Here is a 20897-nt window from a genome sequence, read left to right as displayed (position 1 = left end):
ATAAATAAAGTTTTTAAGAAACTTTGTAAAATTTTAAAATTTCTTTCTTTCTCCAAAAAAAACGTCATATCTAAGTCATCCATTAATATTACGTGATCACACGCAAATTATAAGATGCGAAATAGAACACGCCTTCTTATTTGATCTTGAAATATAGAAAGTATTTGATATATTTTGTAAAATTTAAATATTTCAGTAAAATAATATTTTCGATTTTTTTCCAAAAAAAACGTCATATCTCAGTCATTAATTAACATACGTTAATTGCGCAATAGAACACGAGTTCTTATATAAAATTTATTAATTTGATTAGCTAATGTTTTCGAATTTACTTAATGAAAATGATCAAATTTTAGATGTTTATAATAAAAGATCCACAATTAAAATACTAGAAAAAAATAATTCATAAAAAAATCTGTAACTCAATACTAAAAGAGACAACATTTTCAAGTTCAACTTTGATAACTTATTACAGTAAATTGTTAAAATTCATTCGAAAGGCCATCATTTAAACGCATGCAAATTGATCTAAAAAAAACTCCATTCCGTTGCAAATAATCAAAGTCACGTAATTATATAAAAAATACGCAATACAATTTTAATAAGTTCATGTTGTAATTAAAAAAAAAGTATTATATTTTTTGTTTCATCGATTGAGAGGAAATGTTATTGAAAATTGTCAACAAATTATTTGAAATATTTAAGCTTGTTTCATACAACACAATTAACTTCATGATTAAAATATCTTAAATCAATCTTAATTTGTTTTAACTATAAATTATGTGAATTTATTAATTTCTCAACTTTGATGGCTTGTTAGAAGAAATCGTTAAAAACAACACATCTACCCGTAACCGCATTTGAAAGGCTATAGTTTTGTTTTGAATCTGCATATGCGTTGACCTAATTATGATGTGCAGTTTTCTAGTAATTAAGTAAACCGTGAAAACATTGCATTTTCTACTATGACAGTTTATTGCAAGACAAGGGTGAACACCAATCACAATTAACTTTGCACGCAATTCTATAAATTAAATATAATTACTTTAAAAGTATGTATAATTATATTGCAAATATGTTTACGAAACATGAATATATAAAATTCATAATTCATTATGTAAATATATTTACATAGAAACCTTATTAAAATGTATATTTTGTAATAAAGATAATACCTCCAAAAATCCACTCAATTCGATTGGATGAGAAGTGCCAACCAATCAAAAAGCGACATTTTGACAAACGTTGTGTACTTTGGATAATCCTTACATTATCAACATTTAATTAATTCTGCAATTAACGCCATTAATCTAATTATTTGATTGTATTAATTACATAAAACTTTATTAAATTAAGAAAGTAAAACCAGAGATTTCAATAGATTCAAATGTGATGCATGTCAGTCAGTTATTATTAACGCGGTTTGTCGAAATACATAAAGACGGTTTTGTAACATTCTGATCCGATTAGAAGCGAAACAGACGTATGTAATTTTAGCAAAATGGAAAATGCAACATTCGAAAGTGCATCTTTGCTTGGATGCAATTATAGAAAAGAATTGAAAGGAAGAAAAAAAATGGAAATAAAGGAATTGCGAACGATTTGCAAGTGGATAGAACAGAATAAGGCAAGCATGGAAATTTGTATATAGATCCGAGATTGCTGAACAGTTATTTAACTGGATAACGAGTTTCTATTGTTTGCCACTTCAGAAGAAGAAACATTTCTCGCGTGCAACGGGAGGAAAATTTTTGTACGTTTCACTTTGATGCATCAACAACAATCATTTGAATTTCTAAATTTTACGCGTTATTCAAGTAAATTTATCTTTTCCTTAACTAAATACTTTTTTTTATAATCACAATCATTTTTATCCTAACTCCCATTTACTTAAAAGTAATTGCATCCTATTAATCCTATTTTTTTACTTAATAATAGTTAAAATGGATGAATACCAACTTTTAATAACGTTTAAACTTTTTTCCATCAAATAATGTTATTTCCGAAACAAAACTCAAAGTCGAAATATCTAAATAATGACTAATAAAGTCTAAAAACGAGATTAAAAAGTCTTAAAATGGATAAATTTCATACGTTTAAACTTTTTTCCAACAAATAATAATATTTCCGAAACAAAAATCAATTTGTAAATATCCAATAAAGACTAATAAAGTCTAACATACAAGATAAACAAAATATTGCTTCATTTGTAAAAGACTTAGTGAAAATGGATAAATTCCAACTTTTGATAACGTTTAAACTTCTTTTCCATCAAAGAATAATATTTCCGAAACAAAAATCAAAGTCGAAATATACAAATAATGTCTAATAAAGTCTTAGTTTCTTGATTTGTAATAAACAAAAATCTACAGGAAAATTTTAAATTCAGTCATCAAATATTCTAAAATTTAATTATCACAATCAAAAACAAGATAAAATAGAAAAACTTCATAAACATAATTAAAAGTGTAAATATATAAACAATTAAAACCTGATAGACCTTCTATCAAATGAGTAAAATATTATAAATAAGTGTAGACGCAATAAAATGTATTTTTGTAACCGAAAGTAAACAAGAACTGGAAACATGTATTTACGAAAACACGTTTTATCTTCCTTTTTTTTTAATAGGAAATCAACCATCATTTGCTATTTCCTTTTTATATCTTTAACATCGTTATTTTATAATTTATTCCACAAAATTACACAAAATTTGTTTTATGCAAATTTAGATGATGTCCACTCTTTTTTTCGTATAAAATAATCATTTGGATTTCGCGATAAATGTTAATGATTGGATTAATATAATTATAAAATTTATGCAATCCTTCGCATTCTCCCTATAAAAACAGCTTTCTATTGCATTTTATCGAAATTATTAAAAATTCCAATCAAAATTTATAATTTGTTAATTTCAATAAATAATTATTTTTTTCAAGTATGTTTTAATTATTTCAAGTATGTTTTTGTACATATCTAAATTTGTATGTAATTTAATTTCTCTATTTGATACGTAGTTAATATTATAAATTATTATTTAAAAAAATTGAATATTCAAATTTTAAATTACCAATTAATAATTAGAAAAAAATATTCAAAATTTACAAAAATCATTACGTGTCATTAAATTAAGGTCATTTTTACTTCGAACTAATTTTTATTCATGTTATGAAAGATTTTGAGCAGTGATTCCCAAAGTAGAATTTAAAAAAAAAATCCAGAGGGCGCTTTGTAATGTTTTTTCCAAATAAGTTTGGAAATCACTGATTTAGAGTAATCATAACCAAGGATTACCGAAAATCTACTTGGCAATAACTTAACAAATCAACGATTTTATTGTCTACATCTACTTGTAAGCTTTCATTAACATACGCAGTACATTTAATTATTATGTAACTATAGAAATATGGAGCATGTACATTTATTTCAAGGTGTTGTCAATTTAATATAAAATATGCACACGTTTGTTTAAATTTAAAATATTCTAATTGTTTTTGATTTTCTGGGCAAGGCTATATCATATTACAAGATTTGATGTAAAACATTAAATGAAGCAAACGAAAAAAAATGTAAATTAAACAAGGACAATTATTACATTTACTATTTTTTCAAAATTCACCATTAAAAATTATTAAAAAATTTAAAAATAATTTTAACATTAAAGCACAAAAGTCACAAATATTATTCTATATTATCTTAGCTTTAATTCTTTAATTAAATTAACTGTTTTATTATTAGAGAAATACAAAAAAAAAGTGACAAAAAAATCCAATTTTTGATACAATTTCAACTTTAACCTTTTGATACTAAATGGATTCATTTCAAAGTACAGTTTGTGCTTATTAATAACCGATATGTTTGGTTTGAATTACACAATTTTTTTATTATCTCATTTATATTTGAATCTAACTAAATCCAAAATTTTCACATTTTCTTTTCAACAAGAAATAAGAAACAAAAAAATTGGATACAAATATTTCTAGTTGATCTTCTGAAAAATTATAGAAATGTATTGACTTATACTATCATAACAGAAAAAAAAATGGAATATTATTATTAACAAATGTATGAGATTCAATAATTACGTAATTTACTTAATGCAATAACAAAATGACATTACAGCAACTGTCTCGATTTTCATTGTAATTATTGATGTGATAAATTTCACGTTGTTTTCTAATCACCAGACGTTTCTGACTGTGGGAAATCTCTTCGTGGGTAATTGGAAAACGCGGGGGTTGGAAGTGTGTTGTAAAGGTTGAAAACTGGAGGAGTCGAACGGATGGATCTTCTACGTCTATACTCAACATTATGCCTTTTCTTTCTCTCTCTCCTTTTTTGTTTGTTGTTGTTTCGAGTTTTCACCGACCTATAAGCAAGAGTCGCACGAAGAAACGCGCACCATTTCGCATTTAACTAACGCTCTGTTATCATCGCCCAACGGTCATCTCCGAATCAAAGAACAACTAGGTGGTGAACTATATATATGTACAACTTTTTGGGATCTTCAGTTAGTGAACTCCAGTTAAACCACATGAATTTGACCGTCTTCGATAGACTAATAGATCTGAGTAAGTTTATAATTTACTTTTTTTTGTCGACTCCTCTCACAAAGATTTCTCCAACTTGTTTATTCTTTATGTTAAAACCATCACTTTCTTTTATATCTAACTAAATTTCATTTTCATATTTGCTCTTTCCAAGTAAATTCTATAATACTTTCTGTTACTCTTAAACAATTACAATTTTTATTAATATTTAAACTTTTTATAACATAATTTGCTACTTTATAAAAAAAATACAGCTTTGATCAGTCCGGATTCACTATAGTCCGGTTTGAATATTTCAATACAAAATAAGTTTCAATTCATAAAATAAAAAATAAATTAGTACACAAAATTATTTGTTTGTACATAAATGATTGTTTTTATTCCTTTATACAGTCAAGTCTCATTTTGTACGGATTATATTTATAAAGTACTCGATTTGTCCGGTTTCTAACAGTCCAAGATATAGTAAATTTTAGTTTTAAATAGTGTAGGAATTACAATAACGCTAACAGTTTCATTTTACGACCATTTTTCTAATCAAATTTAACGCTGTAACATTGAATAGTGTTTAATTATGAAAGGAATTGAAATTATAATTCCAAAAAAAATTGTTAAATGAAAGTAGGCCACGTTATGCTTTACTTATGAAAAGCTATGATGTATCTGTTTCTAAATTAACACGCATATTTCGCACTAATAAGCATAGTTTTATTGTTGTTACTTTTTTTTATTAAACCGCAATAGATAATAAATCATTTTTTCTTGAAATTTAGTTAAAATGTTTGTTTTAAATTATACACTTACATAAATATTTACAGACAAAAACGTGTGAAACAATCATAATTTTTTTTAAATGCAATATCAGTTTCTTACTTTTCGCTTCACGATTTTCATGCACAAAGATCAAATTTCGAAACTAAATACACGTCTTATTCTATTCGTCAGAGAAACATATTAATTTCTTACGTTAATAAATGGAAATATCACTTACATTTTCTATTTTATTACAAATAAAAAAACGTCTGATATTATAGAATTAAAAAGATTATTGTAGATTATTTCAAATAATTATTAATACCAATTCATTAACTTAATCAAAAAATAAGAAAATTTGCAATTTGTAATAAAGTTGTAAAACCTAAGTTGTTGTTATTTATAACAAATTTGCATAGAAAATAATAAATGTTTCTAAGAAAATGTCGGATGCTCCAGATTGTTCACTGAATAACTTAAATTAAGGTCGTTTTCGTGATTACGCAATGTTCTTTGACAAATAATAATAGAAAAAATGGAAACAAGGAGTCGTTATTTAAATAACAACTAAAACGGAAAGTAAAAATAATTTGTAAAGAAATGTGTTTGAACCATTTACAAGTTAAAATTAGTCTCGAGTAAGGAAGTTCGTGTAAGATGTGAGGTCAAATATATTCGAACTGTTACGTGTTTTGTGCGTACATCGCATAAAAGAATACACTTAATGTTCCAATTTCAGTTTACTACAATGTTTCACCTTCTTGCTTCGTACAATGTATGTTAACAACAACAACGATTATTGCAGTTCTTATATAACCTTATATTTCAATTATGTAATATGTATTATTTTTTTATATAAAATTACTTTTAATTGAAATTAGAATTATTAAAATTTTACTCTCAATTTTTTTTTTAATATTCGCAACTACAAAAATACTAAACTTAGCTTTATTCTTGCCATTTTTTATATAAAATTATCATTCTTTGAATTGATTACATGAATAATTATTTAAGTTCATTGAATCTTGGTTTATTCGGAATTGATTCAAGGTGAATTTAAAACATATTTACAAATATTGTACGACATGATATATTATTTACGGAAGTATAGGGTTTTAGTAAAGACTACTAAAACCCAGTGTTTTCAAGGTTCACACATCCAATTGGAATTGGAATGTTTTTGAGAAACACGTGTGAAACTAAATTCCACAAAATAATCTTTATATTAAGATAAGATGATATAATATAATACAATATAAAAATAGGAAGTAAAATATTTAAAATTTGATATATGTAGGTTTACTTCATCAAGTAAGTAGATTGTTGTATATTGCATTTAGTTTAGTTATTGCCACATGTTGGTTATTTCAATAATTAAGTAGGTGTTACAGATTTGATTGGCAATTGGTAATTAAGCAAAGTTGTTAGTGCTAATTGCAGCAAAACATATTAGCATTTGAGATGTCGACATTAAACTAAAAATCGCGATGACCAAAAAAAAACCTGTTATGCGTATCTAAATGTTTCTTGATTTTGTTTTATAGCCATGAGTTTCGTAGGATATTGCAAGAAACTCTTCCTGTCAGCGATGGCATCCATCTGGGATTTGATTGTCATAGGCGCTCTCTCCGTCATCTACATAGGAGAATCGATAGCATTGACCTTTACCCCAACCTTCTTAAGATCCCAGAAGAGTCTTCGTAATAAGATCATCTTGCTGACGGGCGGAGCCGGGGGCGTCGGACAGGAGTTGACCTTGCGATTGGCGAGGCTAAAGGCCAAGGTCGTCGTTTGGGATATCAACGAAAAAGGTATTTTTTACACGTTTGAACTTTCACAAATCTGATAGATTAAATTCTTGTCTTTCGTTCATTGTGAATCTAACAAATGCACTTACCCAGCATCTCGAGGATAAACTTTCTCTTAGTCAAAACGGAGCTCTTTCTCTCCTTGCTTGTTGTATAGCGAAATTGTTGCGTTGAACCTGAAATGCGAAAGTTCTATGCTTGACCTAATCGTGTGTACGTTCGCTTCTACAGCTTTGGAGAAGGTCCAGGAGAAATGCGCGAAGGAAGGATACAAGATCTACACCTACGCAGTGGACATCTCGGACAGGCAGAACGTTTACAAGAACGCAGATCTCGTCAAGTCCGAGGTTGGACATGTGGACATCCTCATCAACAATGCAGGCATTGTTTGCGGAAACACCTTCCTGGACATTCCAGACCACATGATCGAGAAAACTTACCAAGTCAACATTCTATCTCATTACTGGGTATGTGCAGATTTCATCCAGAATCACCACAATCTTAATAATTGAAGCACACACTAAAAATGAATACAAACGTCATTGATGGTAATCTAATACTTGTTTTTTTTTATTAAAGACAACCAAAGCCTTCTTGTCGGACATGCTGAAGAATGGCCGCGGACATATCGTTACCATGGGTTCGCTTACTGGCCTTCTTGGTACCTACAAATGCACAGATTACAGCGGAACCAAACACGCGGCCATGGGTTTCCACGAAAGCCTGATGGCCGAGCTGAAGACCCACGGACACGACAACATCAACATGACCATCGTGTGCCCGTACTTCATCAATACAGGCATGTTCTCCGGCTGTAAACCTCGCAATTTCCCTATGTTGGAACCTAAGGACGTCGCTAAGAGACTCATCACCGCCGTCAGACGCGAAGAAGTTTACGTCACGATGCCAGGATGGGCGCGCTTCATCTTACCAATGAAGAAGTAAGCAACTAACCAAAAACCAACTATAACTAATTTCTTGCATTTGTAGCTTCATCCCAGCCAAATTAGCTTGGGCTCTTTCCTATAGATTGATCAAAGGACCACAGAGCATGATGGGATTGAGACCGTTCCAGGATAGTTCTAGTTCGACGGTCGAAGTAGCCGCTGCCTGAACAACAACAAAATTAATTACTTGTTTTAAACTATTTTAATTATTTACTAATTTATGCAATGTAGATGATTTTTTTTATAAATATATAAAGAAAAGGATATGTATAACTAGAGACTGCTGTTACTGTATCGTTAATATTTTATTTTCTTATTGTAAACGGAATACTATTAAATATATTATTTGTTTTTACATTAGCATTTCTTACACTAACTATCCAAAATAAACACTAATATTTAGTTCAAATATAACTGTAGTTCCTATTATAATATATATTCATAGCTTCAAAGCTATGATTTTGAGTTTTGGTCACCCACTCAACGCATTGCTTGACTATAGTGAGTTGTCAATTAGTAAATACCCAAAGCAAAATTTGAAAGAAATCAAGAAAAATACTAGATACAAACAAGAGGATACAAGAACAGTAATCAAAATGATACTAGTAATAATTACTTAAGTAGCACAATGATATTTAATTGCGATTTAAAGAAGTCGATGAATTCAAATGAATCTCACATACAAAAACAGTTATTGTGAGATTATTCTTAAATTCTATGAAAATCACCGGAAGATTCTCGAGAAGAAATAATAAGAACAGATATCCCGGACGTCGTTTCTTAGGATTCAATGTTTTCTTTTTTGACTAAGAGATGAGAAGATTTCTTCTTCTGCATTTAACTGCTGTCCTAGTTCTCTGTGAACACTTTTCTATCGTTCACTATTTTTAAACATTTTAATGAGTTTACATCACGAATCGCAATTAATATAACTTTTTTTTTTAATATAAATAAATTATTTTAGAAAAAAAAAGTATAGTAAACCTGCTTTTAAAACATATGAGGAAATCTTATATAATTGAAAATATCCCAAAAGTTTATTTAAAACAAAAACAACTATAATTAGAAAACTTTTTATTTTAATTTCACAAATAAAGAAAAGTTTAGTAAATCTATTGAAAATTACAAGAATGTTAAAGCAAATCGATAAATTTTGTCATAATAATTAACATTTTAAAGAATTAATTGGAACAGCGCTACAACCTTTGAACTATAAGCTTCGTCATAAGACCTATAGTTGGCGCTACCAATCTGCAATTAGTGAAAAGCTTTCGTTGGCAATCGCAAGCCCGACAACCGAAATACCGTCAATCACATTCCCGACGTTTGAAATCCCGACTGTATCGAAATCGAATTGTAGAAATTTTCGATATAGTCGGGATTATAGTTGTCGAGATTCTGATACAGTCGGGATTATGGTTGTCGAGATTTTGATAGACGGTATTTCGGTTGTCGGGCTTGCGATATAGACCCAAAAGCTTTAGTTTACGCCATCTTTTAGTTTTTATTTTCTTCCGCCTGCTACCTCCCTCTAGGAGGAGCCTCTTCCATTTAGCTGTAGTAATATTATACAGCAGCTGTCCAATATACAGCAATGCCTGGAATTACGTCAACTCGTTAATTGATAACATTTTTGCATTTTCTTCTGATTGTGAAGCAACTCAACAACATATGAACTAAAAAATAACTAAATTTATTGTTTCATCTATTTCACAACAAAAAAAAACAAAGAGATAAACTATGTAAAACCGAATTTTGGAAACCAAAAATGTTACATTTATAATAATAATAATTAAATCAACAAAATTTCCACCTTCGCATCTAACACAAATACAACTTACTTATAAATAAATTTCACCTATATTTCATCAATAATATTGCAATTATTGCATATTATTTAGTGTATTTATTTAGACTTTCTGCGTCGCGTGGTAATAAAGAAAAGGACACTTCGCAACTGAAATTATGTACAACAAAAAGCTCAGAGGCATACACACACACAGAGACACACTCCTCGCGCAAACAAATATAAATTAACATCGACAAAACAAAAATTGGCTTCTTTGGAGGCCCGATATGTCTTCAACAGAAATCAAAAATCTTAAAGAATAAAACCTAGCCAAGCTGGTGGTTTGACACTGATTCGTTTTACAACAGCAACGGTAATATTATATGCACATTTCCTCGAATCTTATGTTATAATTGTATACAATAAACATCATCTTTACAAAAAAAAAAGAGTACCTAAGCACGATACAATATTATATTTATATAAAATATATGTTTGTCACGCTTTTTCTTATACATTTTCTCTCCTGTAAAAATAAAGGTAAAATAACGTTTACATCCAATCTTAATATCAATTGAACGAAAGCCTAGTTAATTCATTATAATTATTTTTTTTTTGGCATTTTCATCTCAGCGCTTTCTTTTGTAGTATTTTTTTTGTTTGTTGTTACACGTTTAATCAACATTTAAAGTAATTAATCTACAATATTCAATAAATACACGTAACAACTAAAGCTTAACACAGCCTAAAGGCTGAAATAGAAACAAAAAAATCTTAATTAATTAATCACCGCCTTGCATTTATGTAACTATAAATTTTATGGTTTTGTTTATAGATATAAAAGACATAAAGAAAATAATTCATTTAAATGATTAAGAGCACACGAAGAAGCTCACACTGCGTTTCACCACGATGTAACTAAATCCGCGCTCGCCCGAATCTCGTTTTTTTTTTTGTCCTTTATTCATTATTTTGTCATTTTTTTTTTGTTTGTTTGTTATGTGGATTCCACGTGGCTTAATCCATATTAAGTAGATACAGTATGATATCCTCGCTTATCCTAACTAAAATGTGAATGAGAAAGATTGAGAACCACATCAGTTGGTAACGCCTGTCCGGATAGTCCAGGTCCAAGTCTCAGTCGGAGTTCTGCGTGAGGGGAGGATACTCTTGATCGTCGGTGAACTGGAACCCGTCCTTGGGTGGAGACTCGGTGGCAACAGCCATCTCTCGGAACTTGTCCGACTCTACGCACACAGAGAATAACAATCAACAGTGAAGAATCGAAAGAAGTACACGATGAGACAACATCGGAAACATCTTCTTCATACACAATATATATATAAACAAAATAGAAATATCATTTATTTGCACAAGAACTGTTAAGAATAGCATAGAAATGGATGAAAATGAATGATGCGTCAAAGCTTATGATCAACTTTCAACTTTTTCCCATTTCATTTTTTTTTATACAATGTTTACTACAAGAACTTATATTGTTTTTTTTTTACCTACTTTTGATTCTTACAAATTTACCAATAACTAAAATAAACAACGATAATAATTTAATTACAGAAAATAATAAATTCGATAATACTTGTAAAATATATATTTATTTTTATATAACAATAAATAAAATATAACAACTTCTTATTATTTTTTTTTTACGAAATAAATCGTTTCGATCAGTCTTATTTATATTAAATAAATGCTTGTAGTAGGAAAAATGTTTGGAAATAACCAAAATTGATCATATTTCATTAAGAAAGCAGCCAAGTCAAAGCAATCAGATTAAGAAAATTTTCGTATTTTCCAGAATCCAAGTGATTTGACTTTGTGTTAAGAAATAATAAAGCGTTTTAAAAAAAAAGCAATATAAAAATATTGCTTTTGTTGCGACAATTGTTGCAATTATTTCAAATAGAAAAAGAATCACAACAATTGAAACATCAAAACCAGGTCCAATCACAATAAACATAAACCTTAATTTCTGCAATGTTCTTGGTGTAATTTCATAAGCACCAATATTTGCTTTGTTGTATATTTCCATAGTACAATAAATCAAGGATGTGTCAATTGGGAGATGATTGAAGCGTTTTTTGGTGTAAAAATTAATATTGCAAAAGCGTGTAGCGAGATAAATCATCGATGGGTGTAAATTAAAACAATAAATTGCTAATGTTTTACCAATAATCATATTTTAAAAAAATAAATAAATAAAAAGCGTGTACTTAGCCTGCGAGGGGCCATAGACTGTTTTGTTTTCGGGGGGTTGGATGGACGGAAGGATCGTGTGGTCTCGAGAACAACATCGTTCGTGTTTTCGGTTTTTGTTTTGTCTTTACTCAATTAGTTTCCGTTTTCTCTTTCTTTTTTTTTTAATGTCTGTTTTCGAAATGGGTATAACTTTATACTGACCAGTACCTGACATTTGACCCGGTGGATGACCTTTCACGATGCCCGCGTAGCTACCTAGTATTGTCGAGCCTTGCAAGTAACAGAGAAAAACAAAATGGGTGCGGGATCTTTCATTCGTTCATTCATAATACATAGTTTGTACCGTTCTTCAATTCTTTCGTCTCAAAATAGTTTTACTTTTTTTCCTCGTTCGGTTCTATGGAAATTTTTTAGAGCGTTTACCCGGGAAATCTGTTCAGCGTATTTATCGTCAACCATCGTTAACTCATAGTTTGAACATTTCATTTTTCCAACGAAACTTATAAGTAAACAAATAAATTAAAAGTAAGAAAATTAGAAAGAAGTTAACCATTAAAATCACATATATACAACAACATGTCAAATACTGATAGTTTCTCTTTACATTTCTTTGATTCCAAAAGAATCGTGGTGTTTCAACGTCTCTTGAAACTATTTTAAATATTTCAGATTTCCTATTTTTATCAAATAGAACGAAAAATAAAAGTTCCTAATTAAATTGCACTACAATAATTTCAGTAATAAATTTCGCCTAATAAAATAAAAAAAAATTGTCTTTAAAAAAAAACTTACTAATTTAAAGCACTTATATGCAAGTTCCTGAAAAAATGTATTGTAAATCGAATTAAAAATAATTATGGCTGCAAAAAGTATAGTAAAAAAAATAATTTAAAAAAAATAGATTAAAAATTTTGTATGATAAAAATATATATAATTGAATAAAGAATATATAAAGTATGCTTATTTCTATCTGAAATATCATCTATAAAACTTATATCTAAAATCTGAAAAATATTATTAAGTAACTCAAATATATGAAGCGAACATTCGTAAATAGCTAAGAAAATGCTATAAACTTCAAATATATGAAGCGAACATTCGTAAATAACTAAGAAAATACTAAAAACTTATATGTAAATCTTCCATATTAAAAATAGCTGTTGAGAAAACATATCCAGAACAAAAAACAGAAACATCCTGTATGTTATTATTTTTTTTTAAATATCTCAAGGATTCGAATTGATTCACAACAAAAAAAGATATTTAAGTAGAAAAAAAAATGTTACAAAAAAAAATGTATATATAAAACTAAAATTCGAGCAATGATATTAGGTTTATATAAGGAATATGTATATATATATAATATATATATAATACTGAAAATTGTCCGGTGATCGCGATCCGCCAATTGGGAAATTGTTGAGCACCAATCGACGATCTTCTCGCGTTTTCACCGATAATTGCTTTTCGCAAAATGAAGTATCTCAATTATTCGGTAATATTAAGACTACTAGCAATTAAACTAATACTAACTTTATAAAAAACATAAAAAATAATAGTATGTCATGCAGATTTAACAAAACTATATATGAAGAGAGATCCAAGAACAAACTTATTTTTTTTTAAACACAATAAACGCAAACTTGATTTCGGTTATTCACAGTTAGCACAGCCGTGTAGCTAAAACTACGAGATCAGTCGGCAAATCAAGTAAGCGCGTTAATTAATATTTGGTTCTTTTTTTTTTCTATGCTTTTTTTTATAACTTAATTATAATTGTATCGGTTATCATAACAATGATAAGATTTTTTACCTTCATTTTCCATTAAGAACTGGGGCTCAGGTCGAGTGCCGTCCGCATTATTGGCGACGCCATCCAGACTGAATTGCTTATAAAGGGTAAGCTCGGTACCCTCCGGTCCATCCATGTTGTAGATGTATAGGAAGCCCTCTTCCGTAGCCACGAGAAGCCTCAATTGGTTCTGGATGCTAAATGAAACAAGTAAAATTAGTAGAGAACAGTAGATACAATTGCGTCTTTAATACTTACGTTGTTACGGCAACGTCGTTCCTTACGCCTGAGAAGGGGAGGTGAGCGGTCATGCATGCCCTACCCTGGGTGAACACGTCCGTGACTTGGGTGGGTAAGTAAGTAGATAAGTAGCCCATCCAACTAGCATCTACGCTCTTTCTAGGACTGCAGCAAAATACACATTACTATTTGTTGATTTGCGTGGAATTATTGTTGTCTTACCTGACTTGCGGTTCTTCAAGCTTGAAGATGTGAACTGTCTCCGTGTTGCTGCTGCAAGCCAAATACCTGGAGCACGTGCTAAATGCCAAGCAGCTGATCTCCACGCACCTCTTGACTCCTCTACGGAACTCGTAGAGCTTCGAGCCGTCCAGTACAGAGAATACCCTGATAACCGTGCCCTTTTCTGAAGCAGTTGCGATCCTTGTGCCGCTAGGTATGAATGCCAATGCAGCTAAGGGACTATCATGGGCAGGGATCATCGTTTTCGCATGCTAAAATACGTTCAATAATTGTTATTACTTGAGCTTTCAAAGATAAGTACTTATGCAAATTCTGACAACATGTTCATTACTAATCCAAGATAATTTCACCAAATATACTATGAATAAAATTGAATAAATGTTATATATCTTTCTTATAAAACCATCGGAATTTGAACTGACTATAATCATTAATTAAAATTGTGAACTGAAATTTGTTTATGCAATGATAAGTAGTCATCACAGATATAGATTATATAAATTCCCTGGTAGATGTAACAGTTACTATCCCTGTAATCTACTTGACTTATAAGGTTAATATTAACATACCAAGTTGATTGCATCGAAGATCTGAACCTCGCCAATATAATTTGAGCCGGGATAGGCAAGGTAGCAGTTATCACTGTTGATGCTAAGAGCACAAATACCATTTGGATTTGGTGGAGTGTCCCTTATGGTGTGCAGCACTTTCATGTCCCTTATGTTATGTATATACAAGCTCTCCTCCAAGCACACCACTAATCTAATCCTGCAAAATAAAAAACAATTAACATCGAAATAAAAACACCTAAGTTGTATAACGTACCTGTTCAATTTGACAGACAAGATTGTGTTGGAATACGAATAGTTACAAATCTCCGAGCCCTTCTTGAAATGACACACCTTCAGTTTCCTGGGCGCCGTTATCGAAACTATGGCCATGAGACTGCTACTGAATAACCTCTCCACTAAGCACGTATCGTCCTTAATATTTGTGTAGATCATATCCAAGGTATCCGCGCAATTCAGCGAATACAACCTAAAACCATTTTTGCACGCAACTGCCAAAGATCTGTAACAATAAATGTGAAAGATCACAGTGTATTCAATCACACAACAAGAGATTTAACAACATAGAACAATTGAACAACACAATAATATTATTCATTATATACAGTACCTAGTCGCGCTAAGTGCATCGATTTGTTCATTAAAATAACTAACGTAATAAACCTTTGATTCCATCACTAGAAAATTAAGGATCTTCCTGAAGCCAATCCTACAAGCTTTATTTGCTTTTGTTTCCCTCTACTACTCCCAAAAGGAACAAACGAGAAGAAAACCGAAATAAAAGCGTTCCAAACTTAAAATATGACTTCAACAACTTTTACTAAATCTTCTAAAATCTAAAAGAAAATCTATATCAGTATTCCACACAATAATATATTACTTCGTTCTTATCATAATTTGTTAACACACTTTTCACTTTCAAATTCAAAATACTACAATTATGCACGGAGCTTGCATACAACCAAATTCACAGTTAAGTACTGAATCTTTGCAATGAACAAGTAGTAACAAGAATAAGTGACCGACAACGTTTAGGGGTGGGAGAAACAATACCGACAAAGATGGGTCAGTACCTGATCTATTGTTAGTCATTTCTCGGCATTTTTTCCTAAAACTTTTTACCGATAAATAAGCTTTCTATTATTGAAAAGGAATATGCTCATCGCAGGTCAACTTTCTAGAAAATACGTAAACCCTAGTCCATGATAACTGTCACAAAACTTTTAGCACCAAATAAAAATCCCTTTTCGGAAACCTCTATTTTCAGAATAATGATGAAAGCATCATGGGAGTAAAAGTATACATTCAGATACGCTTTAGGATTGACTTCTTTGTTTCAAAGGTGCTGCAAATGCCCCGAAGCGAAGCTGAACCTTTCAATATTCGACACGGAGCAAAAAATTGTTGTTACTTGCATGACGGAAACATTTCCAATTTCGGCGAACAAAAGAAAACATAACTGAGAGGACACCATAACCGTTGCTAAATGCAAGAATTTTAGCTTGTATCAGCAAGAATCTAGTTATCAAAAACTGGCATGCATCAGCGTTGATAAACTTAATAATTATCAAGCAACGAAAGTATGCAAAAAAAAAAATGTAAATTGTTCAGATTATTTCGCAACATTTAACAATCATTGGATATTTGGTTAATCGTTATGCAAGATCAATACATAAGAATGCAAATTATTTAATGACGTAAACTTTGAATACAACAATTTGCGTCTAGACACTAGAAATAAGATCATTGTTTTGTTTGTACAATTAAAACCAAAATCTAATGCAACTAATTCGTAATTTATCATTGATATTAAAAACAGAACATTTCCTGTATTGATTAAATAATCAGTTTTTTTTAGTTCAATTTAACTATTAGTAAATAGAGGAAGGCTCTTTGTTAACGATTATTAATAGTAAAGTGGTGCCCTTGAAATGTTCTGTGCAAAAAAAAGTTCATTCCATTCTTTACGAGTGGAAAATTTAATGGTGTTAATAGTTTTAATTTCACTAAATGCATGTTTGGATCCATTTAGTTATCATTAAATATTGCACAATTATTATGCAAGATCTTAATTAGCAGCCAGTTTTGTTATAATTACAATTCATTTTACTTTTAAGTTTCATATTGAAAATATACTGTTTGATGATTTTAAACAAGATTGGCCTTTTACAACTAGAAGGCATTTGAGAAAAAAAAACTGTTATTTCATCTATTGCACACATCATTGAGAGTTTTAACCTTCCATTCGAGTTTTCCACATATGGAAAGATATGTTAATATTGCACATACAAGTTTTATTGATTGCAGATGTCAATTATTAGACAATTGACTTTACTTAGAGAAATAGTAACATGTATAATTTTAGATATCCTTGATGTAATTGCAAATGGATTAAGAAACAGTAGCTATGGTTATAAAGATTTTTAACAGAAATATATATTGTTATAAATAAATAAGTAAAGTTGTTTTTAATCTTTTAAAACAGAGATGTTGCAATATTTTGAATGATTTTCTTTGAGATGTAATTTATTAATTGGCAATTTAATGAATTCCAAATTAAAATTATCAGGAACTTTGATAGCTGTTACACATGCACATTGTTATTATTTCATTTTCATGGCAACAAGATATTAATAAATAATCGTGATAATGACATAGTGTCGAAAGTTCTTGACATTGTCGAGAAAATGCACAGAGAGAATCTGTTTACCGAAACTCATCATTATGTGTGGGCCAAGTTTATATTTTTTTTTTGTTCACCCGATCCGCATTTATTTACATCAACAAATATACGTGACCCAGATATTGTGTTTTGACGCAACTCGCAAATTGCGAGTCGAAGTTTGTTGCTCGTACACATCCTTTGTTTTGGTACAAGAGCGTTTGAAAAAAAAAGCGTTGACGCCTTTTTCGAATCACGTCACTTGCATATTAAACGTTACCAGTGTACCTGGTTACATAAAAAAAACAGAAATATATCTACAACAGAGGACAGATATACAACACAATCATTCGATGGACAAGGACGAGGTGATAATAATAATTTAAAAACAAGGACTTACGTGCTATCCTGATTGAAATTAACAAAATAAGTAAGCGGGGTGTTGCTGGAGGAGGACGCATTGTTTACGTTGGTCATGAGGATAGCTTGGTGTGTTTTGTTTGGTTTCAAAGCTGGTTGTTGTCCTTTGTTTTCTCGCGTCGCTTTGGGGTTTGTCTTCACTTTCTGCAGATGCTTGTCGTGCGATTCCTTCGATTACTGGACAAAATTGTAGCTCTGATCTTCAGCTGCAACTGGATGTTTGCTTTCTACCACAAAGAGCGACCTTGATATTTAGTATCACAACAACTAAACTACTCTGCGACCATATTGTGTGTATTGACATAAACAGCTGATGAACACTTCCAGGCGGCGCGCATGGCTGTAAAAGTGGGGGTGACGATCAGGATCCGTCACATGGTTGTCACTGCTATGGCTATGGCAACATGGTATGAGTGGGAGAGGAACGATCTTGGTATATGCAACTACATGTATGATTGATTAGTCATATGATGATATAAACAAAATAACTCGTTCTGAGACGTAAATCGCGAATGCATCGATCGATGACGTCTTTCTAAAATATTGCTTATCTTCTGCTATAAATTATAAACGAACAAACAATTTTCGTAAGCTTATCGGGAATTTTGATTAAAGCTAGATAACCCAACGTTATCTGCTCCAATTACAAAAGAAAACCTTCAACTAATTCTTATTATTGTTTATAATAATAAAAAAGACAATGACATCCTTAATCCTGACTATTACATCCGTCATCCTGCAACTTGCAACAACAATTACAAAACTAACTATGACTTAGTTTTGTAACTTGACTAACTATGACTTTACCAACTTTAACAGTCTCTTTTAAATGTAATGGAAAAAAGTTGTTTTTTAACATATTTTGATCTTTTACTTATGATTAATTATATAGTTCATTATATAAACTAAAAGATTCTTACTTCTTAATTAACATTTATTTTAGGAATCATAAAATTATCATTAAAAATCTATTTAAAATTAAGATCATTATTAATTTCAATTAGAATTACAGATTCTCAATATCAATCATCATCATAATTCATTAAATATTATGCGAATGAATCTAAATTTTAATAGAATTCAGTTATTATTTCATACTTTTTTATGTAAAATATTCGTATAAATTATACAATAGTCTGTCTGTACATAGGTGACTTGTTCAAATGTATTTTAAACAATAGGTATATCTATTATACATACATAATTCCTAACAAAATAAAAATTTGAAAACTTTATTTAGATGAATCAAAACTGTATATGAAAATTTATTTTTTTTTTTTTTAAATTTTAATTCAGCGGATTATGCAAAACTTCATCAATTCAAGGAATTTATTCATCTTCACATCGAGGCCAATTATGTAATAATGGTTCGTTCAACTCAACAGAAACTAACAGAAATGTTCTTGATTTATTTCAAATATATGCCAATATATATATAAAATGCGTATAATTTTAAAAATCGTTTCGATGTTTTGTTTTTCTGTTGTTGTTTATCATTCAGATAAATACGTCGAACTCTTAAATAACAAAACGTAAAATCTAGCAAGGTTGCTTACAGTTGCGTTTTCGTTATATAATATTGCGTATTATCATCATCATTGAACGACGCGTTTCTTTAATTTCAGTCATTTCATACTGAATCTTCTACAGTTAAAAATAACATTCAAATATGATTCTTAAGGTAGGCAACTAAACTATCACCAATATTTTTTTTGTTACATGAAATTATGTACAGGTTTATGTTCGTAAGTCGAATTTGTTCGTAATTTTAAAAATATATTTATCTTACCACATTTTATCATGGTTTTTACTTTTATATATGTTAAATTTTGTATTAAATTTGAAAAAATAGATTAACATAAACAAAATACTTACGACAAAAGAAACAAATGCAACAAGAAATTATCAATTTTTGTTTGTTCGTAAATCCGGGAATTCGTAAGTCGGGGGATACCTGTATTTAATAAAAATCTAATCTATTTATCTTAACTTGTAAATATACTTGATATTAATAATAGTACTTGAATATTTTATTATTTTCTAGACTAAACAACATATTGAAAGATTTCGAGGTCGGTGATCATTTAGTAGATAAAACTTAAATAATATGTAGTATTTCCTACAAGATTAATTAATGAGTAGAAGGAAATATATAAATTATATAAGTGGATAAAAAAGTAAAACGAAATCATCGAAACTTTTGCGTATAATATAAACATTCCTAATTCAGTACGATTCCAAAATCCAAAGTTGAATAAATTTGATATAGATTTTTTATATAATTTAGGTATATTTATAATTAATGAGATATGATTTTAATAGACTTTTAGACTCAACCTGCCTATCTCTTACGCAGATATAATTGTAGTTAAATTGTTACGAAATATTACTGTTTCAAAAAACACTAGTCAAAGATTTGTTTAGTTTTACAGGATAATTTAAAAACTTAAATTTATGCATCATAACGTATTTTTTATTATTCATCTTTTCATTTAATTACTGTTATTTGAGAAAAAAAACTAACATCTTAACGTTTTCTGATCTATTTAGTTGAATTGAACAAAGAAAATAAATATGAAACTATGAGCTTTTTCAATGAATCAACTAGATGTATAACATTTTCATCCAATAATTTAAGTAAAATAATATGACCTTGAAAACACGGTGTCACGTTTAATCTAATTACTCGATAATCACGCACGTTAATTAGATCGTAGAATATACAAATTGAAGATTAAACTATAGACTTTCCAATTAACTAAATGTCAGTCTTGTTATATTTACAGTTTTTTAGTAATAAGCTTTCAAAAAGAAATAATCTTATTAAAGAAAATGCAGTTATATAATTAGTATAATTTTTTTATATTTTAATTCAATTCTTATCAAATCGTTTTTTATTCCTCATTT

The 20897-nt window shown here is 29.6% G+C and overlaps 2 protein-coding genes across 6 annotated transcripts; one reads left to right on the top strand and one right to left on the bottom strand.

Annotated features, from left to right (window-relative positions):
- The first annotated feature begins 1709 nt into the window (after window positions 1-1709).
- LOC108558764 (short-chain dehydrogenase/reductase family 16C member 6) lies at window positions 1710-8415 on the top strand. 2 transcript variants are annotated; one of them, XM_017915781.1, is made up of 5 exons: window positions 1710-1817; window positions 6848-7114; window positions 7343-7578; window positions 7691-8052; window positions 8102-8415. In XM_017915781.1, exons 1-5 carry the CDS (start codon window positions 1769-1771, stop codon window positions 8223-8225), a joined length of 1038 nt encoding a protein of 345 aa, XP_017771270.1. In that variant the 5' UTR covers window positions 1710-1768; the 3' UTR covers window positions 8226-8415. The 2 variants fall into 2 exon arrangements, with proteins under 2 accessions (XP_017771270.1, XP_017771268.1); XM_017915779.1 differs by lacking the exon at window positions 1710-1817 and adding an exon at window positions 4387-4571.
- A 1315-nt stretch (window positions 8416-9730) lies between these two features.
- Window positions 9731-18344, bottom strand: LOC108558773 (WD repeat domain phosphoinositide-interacting protein 2-like). 4 transcript variants are annotated; one of them, XM_017915793.1, is made up of 8 exons: window positions 17971-18344; window positions 15165-15410; window positions 14909-15107; window positions 14319-14590; window positions 14115-14261; window positions 13878-14053; window positions 12266-12334; window positions 9731-11094 (listed from the first exon to the last, which is right to left on the bottom strand). In XM_017915793.1, the coding sequence occupies exons 1-8, from the start codon at window positions 18045-18047 to the stop codon at window positions 10985-10987; spliced, it is 1296 nt and encodes a 431-aa protein (XP_017771282.1). In that variant the 5' UTR covers window positions 18048-18344; the 3' UTR covers window positions 9731-10984. The 4 variants fall into 4 exon arrangements, with proteins under 4 accessions (XP_017771282.1, XP_017771283.1, XP_017771284.1 ...); XM_017915794.1 differs by having other exon boundaries at window positions 12272-12334; XM_017915795.1 differs by lacking the exon at window positions 17971-18344 and adding an exon at window positions 15519-15661.
- Between the last annotated feature and the right edge of the window lie 2553 nt (window positions 18345-20897).

Source organism: Nicrophorus vespilloides, unplaced genomic scaffold (assembly GCF_001412225.1).
Source record: "Nicrophorus vespilloides isolate i.1.1-1 unplaced genomic scaffold, Nicve_v1.0, whole genome shotgun sequence".
In the NCBI taxonomy this organism is placed as follows: Eukaryota; Metazoa; Arthropoda; class Insecta; order Coleoptera; family Silphidae; genus Nicrophorus; species Nicrophorus vespilloides.
The sequence above is the reverse complement of the archived record's forward strand: the minus strand, read 5'-3'. Positions and strand labels throughout refer to the sequence as shown.

Bases quoted from the DNA above. Each gene is read 5' to 3' on its own strand.
- LOC108558764 (XM_017915779.1), top strand. From the start codon at position 4,487: ATGTACAACTTTTTGGGATCTTCAGTTAGTGAACTCCAGTTAAACCAC. The intron at 4,572-6,847 runs GTAAGTTTATAA...TTTGTTTTATAG, and splicing joins CGATAGACTAATAGATCTGA to CCATGAGTTTCGTAGGATAT. The intron at 8,053-8,101 runs GTAAGCAACTAA...TTGCATTTGTAG, and splicing joins TTCATCTTACCAATGAAGAA to CTTCATCCCAGCCAAATTAG.
- LOC108558773 (XM_017915793.1), bottom strand. From the start codon at position 18,047: ATGACCAACGTAAACAATGCGTCCTCCTCCAGCAACACCCCGCTTACT. The intron at 15,411-17,970 runs GTAAGTCCTTGT...TTATTGTTACAG, and splicing joins AATTTCAATCAGGATAGCAC to ATCTTTGGCAGTTGCGTGCA. The intron at 11,095-12,265 runs GTCAGTATAAAG...CTGTGTGCGTAG, and splicing joins GGGTCAAATGTCAGGTACTG to AGTCGGACAAGTTCCGAGAG.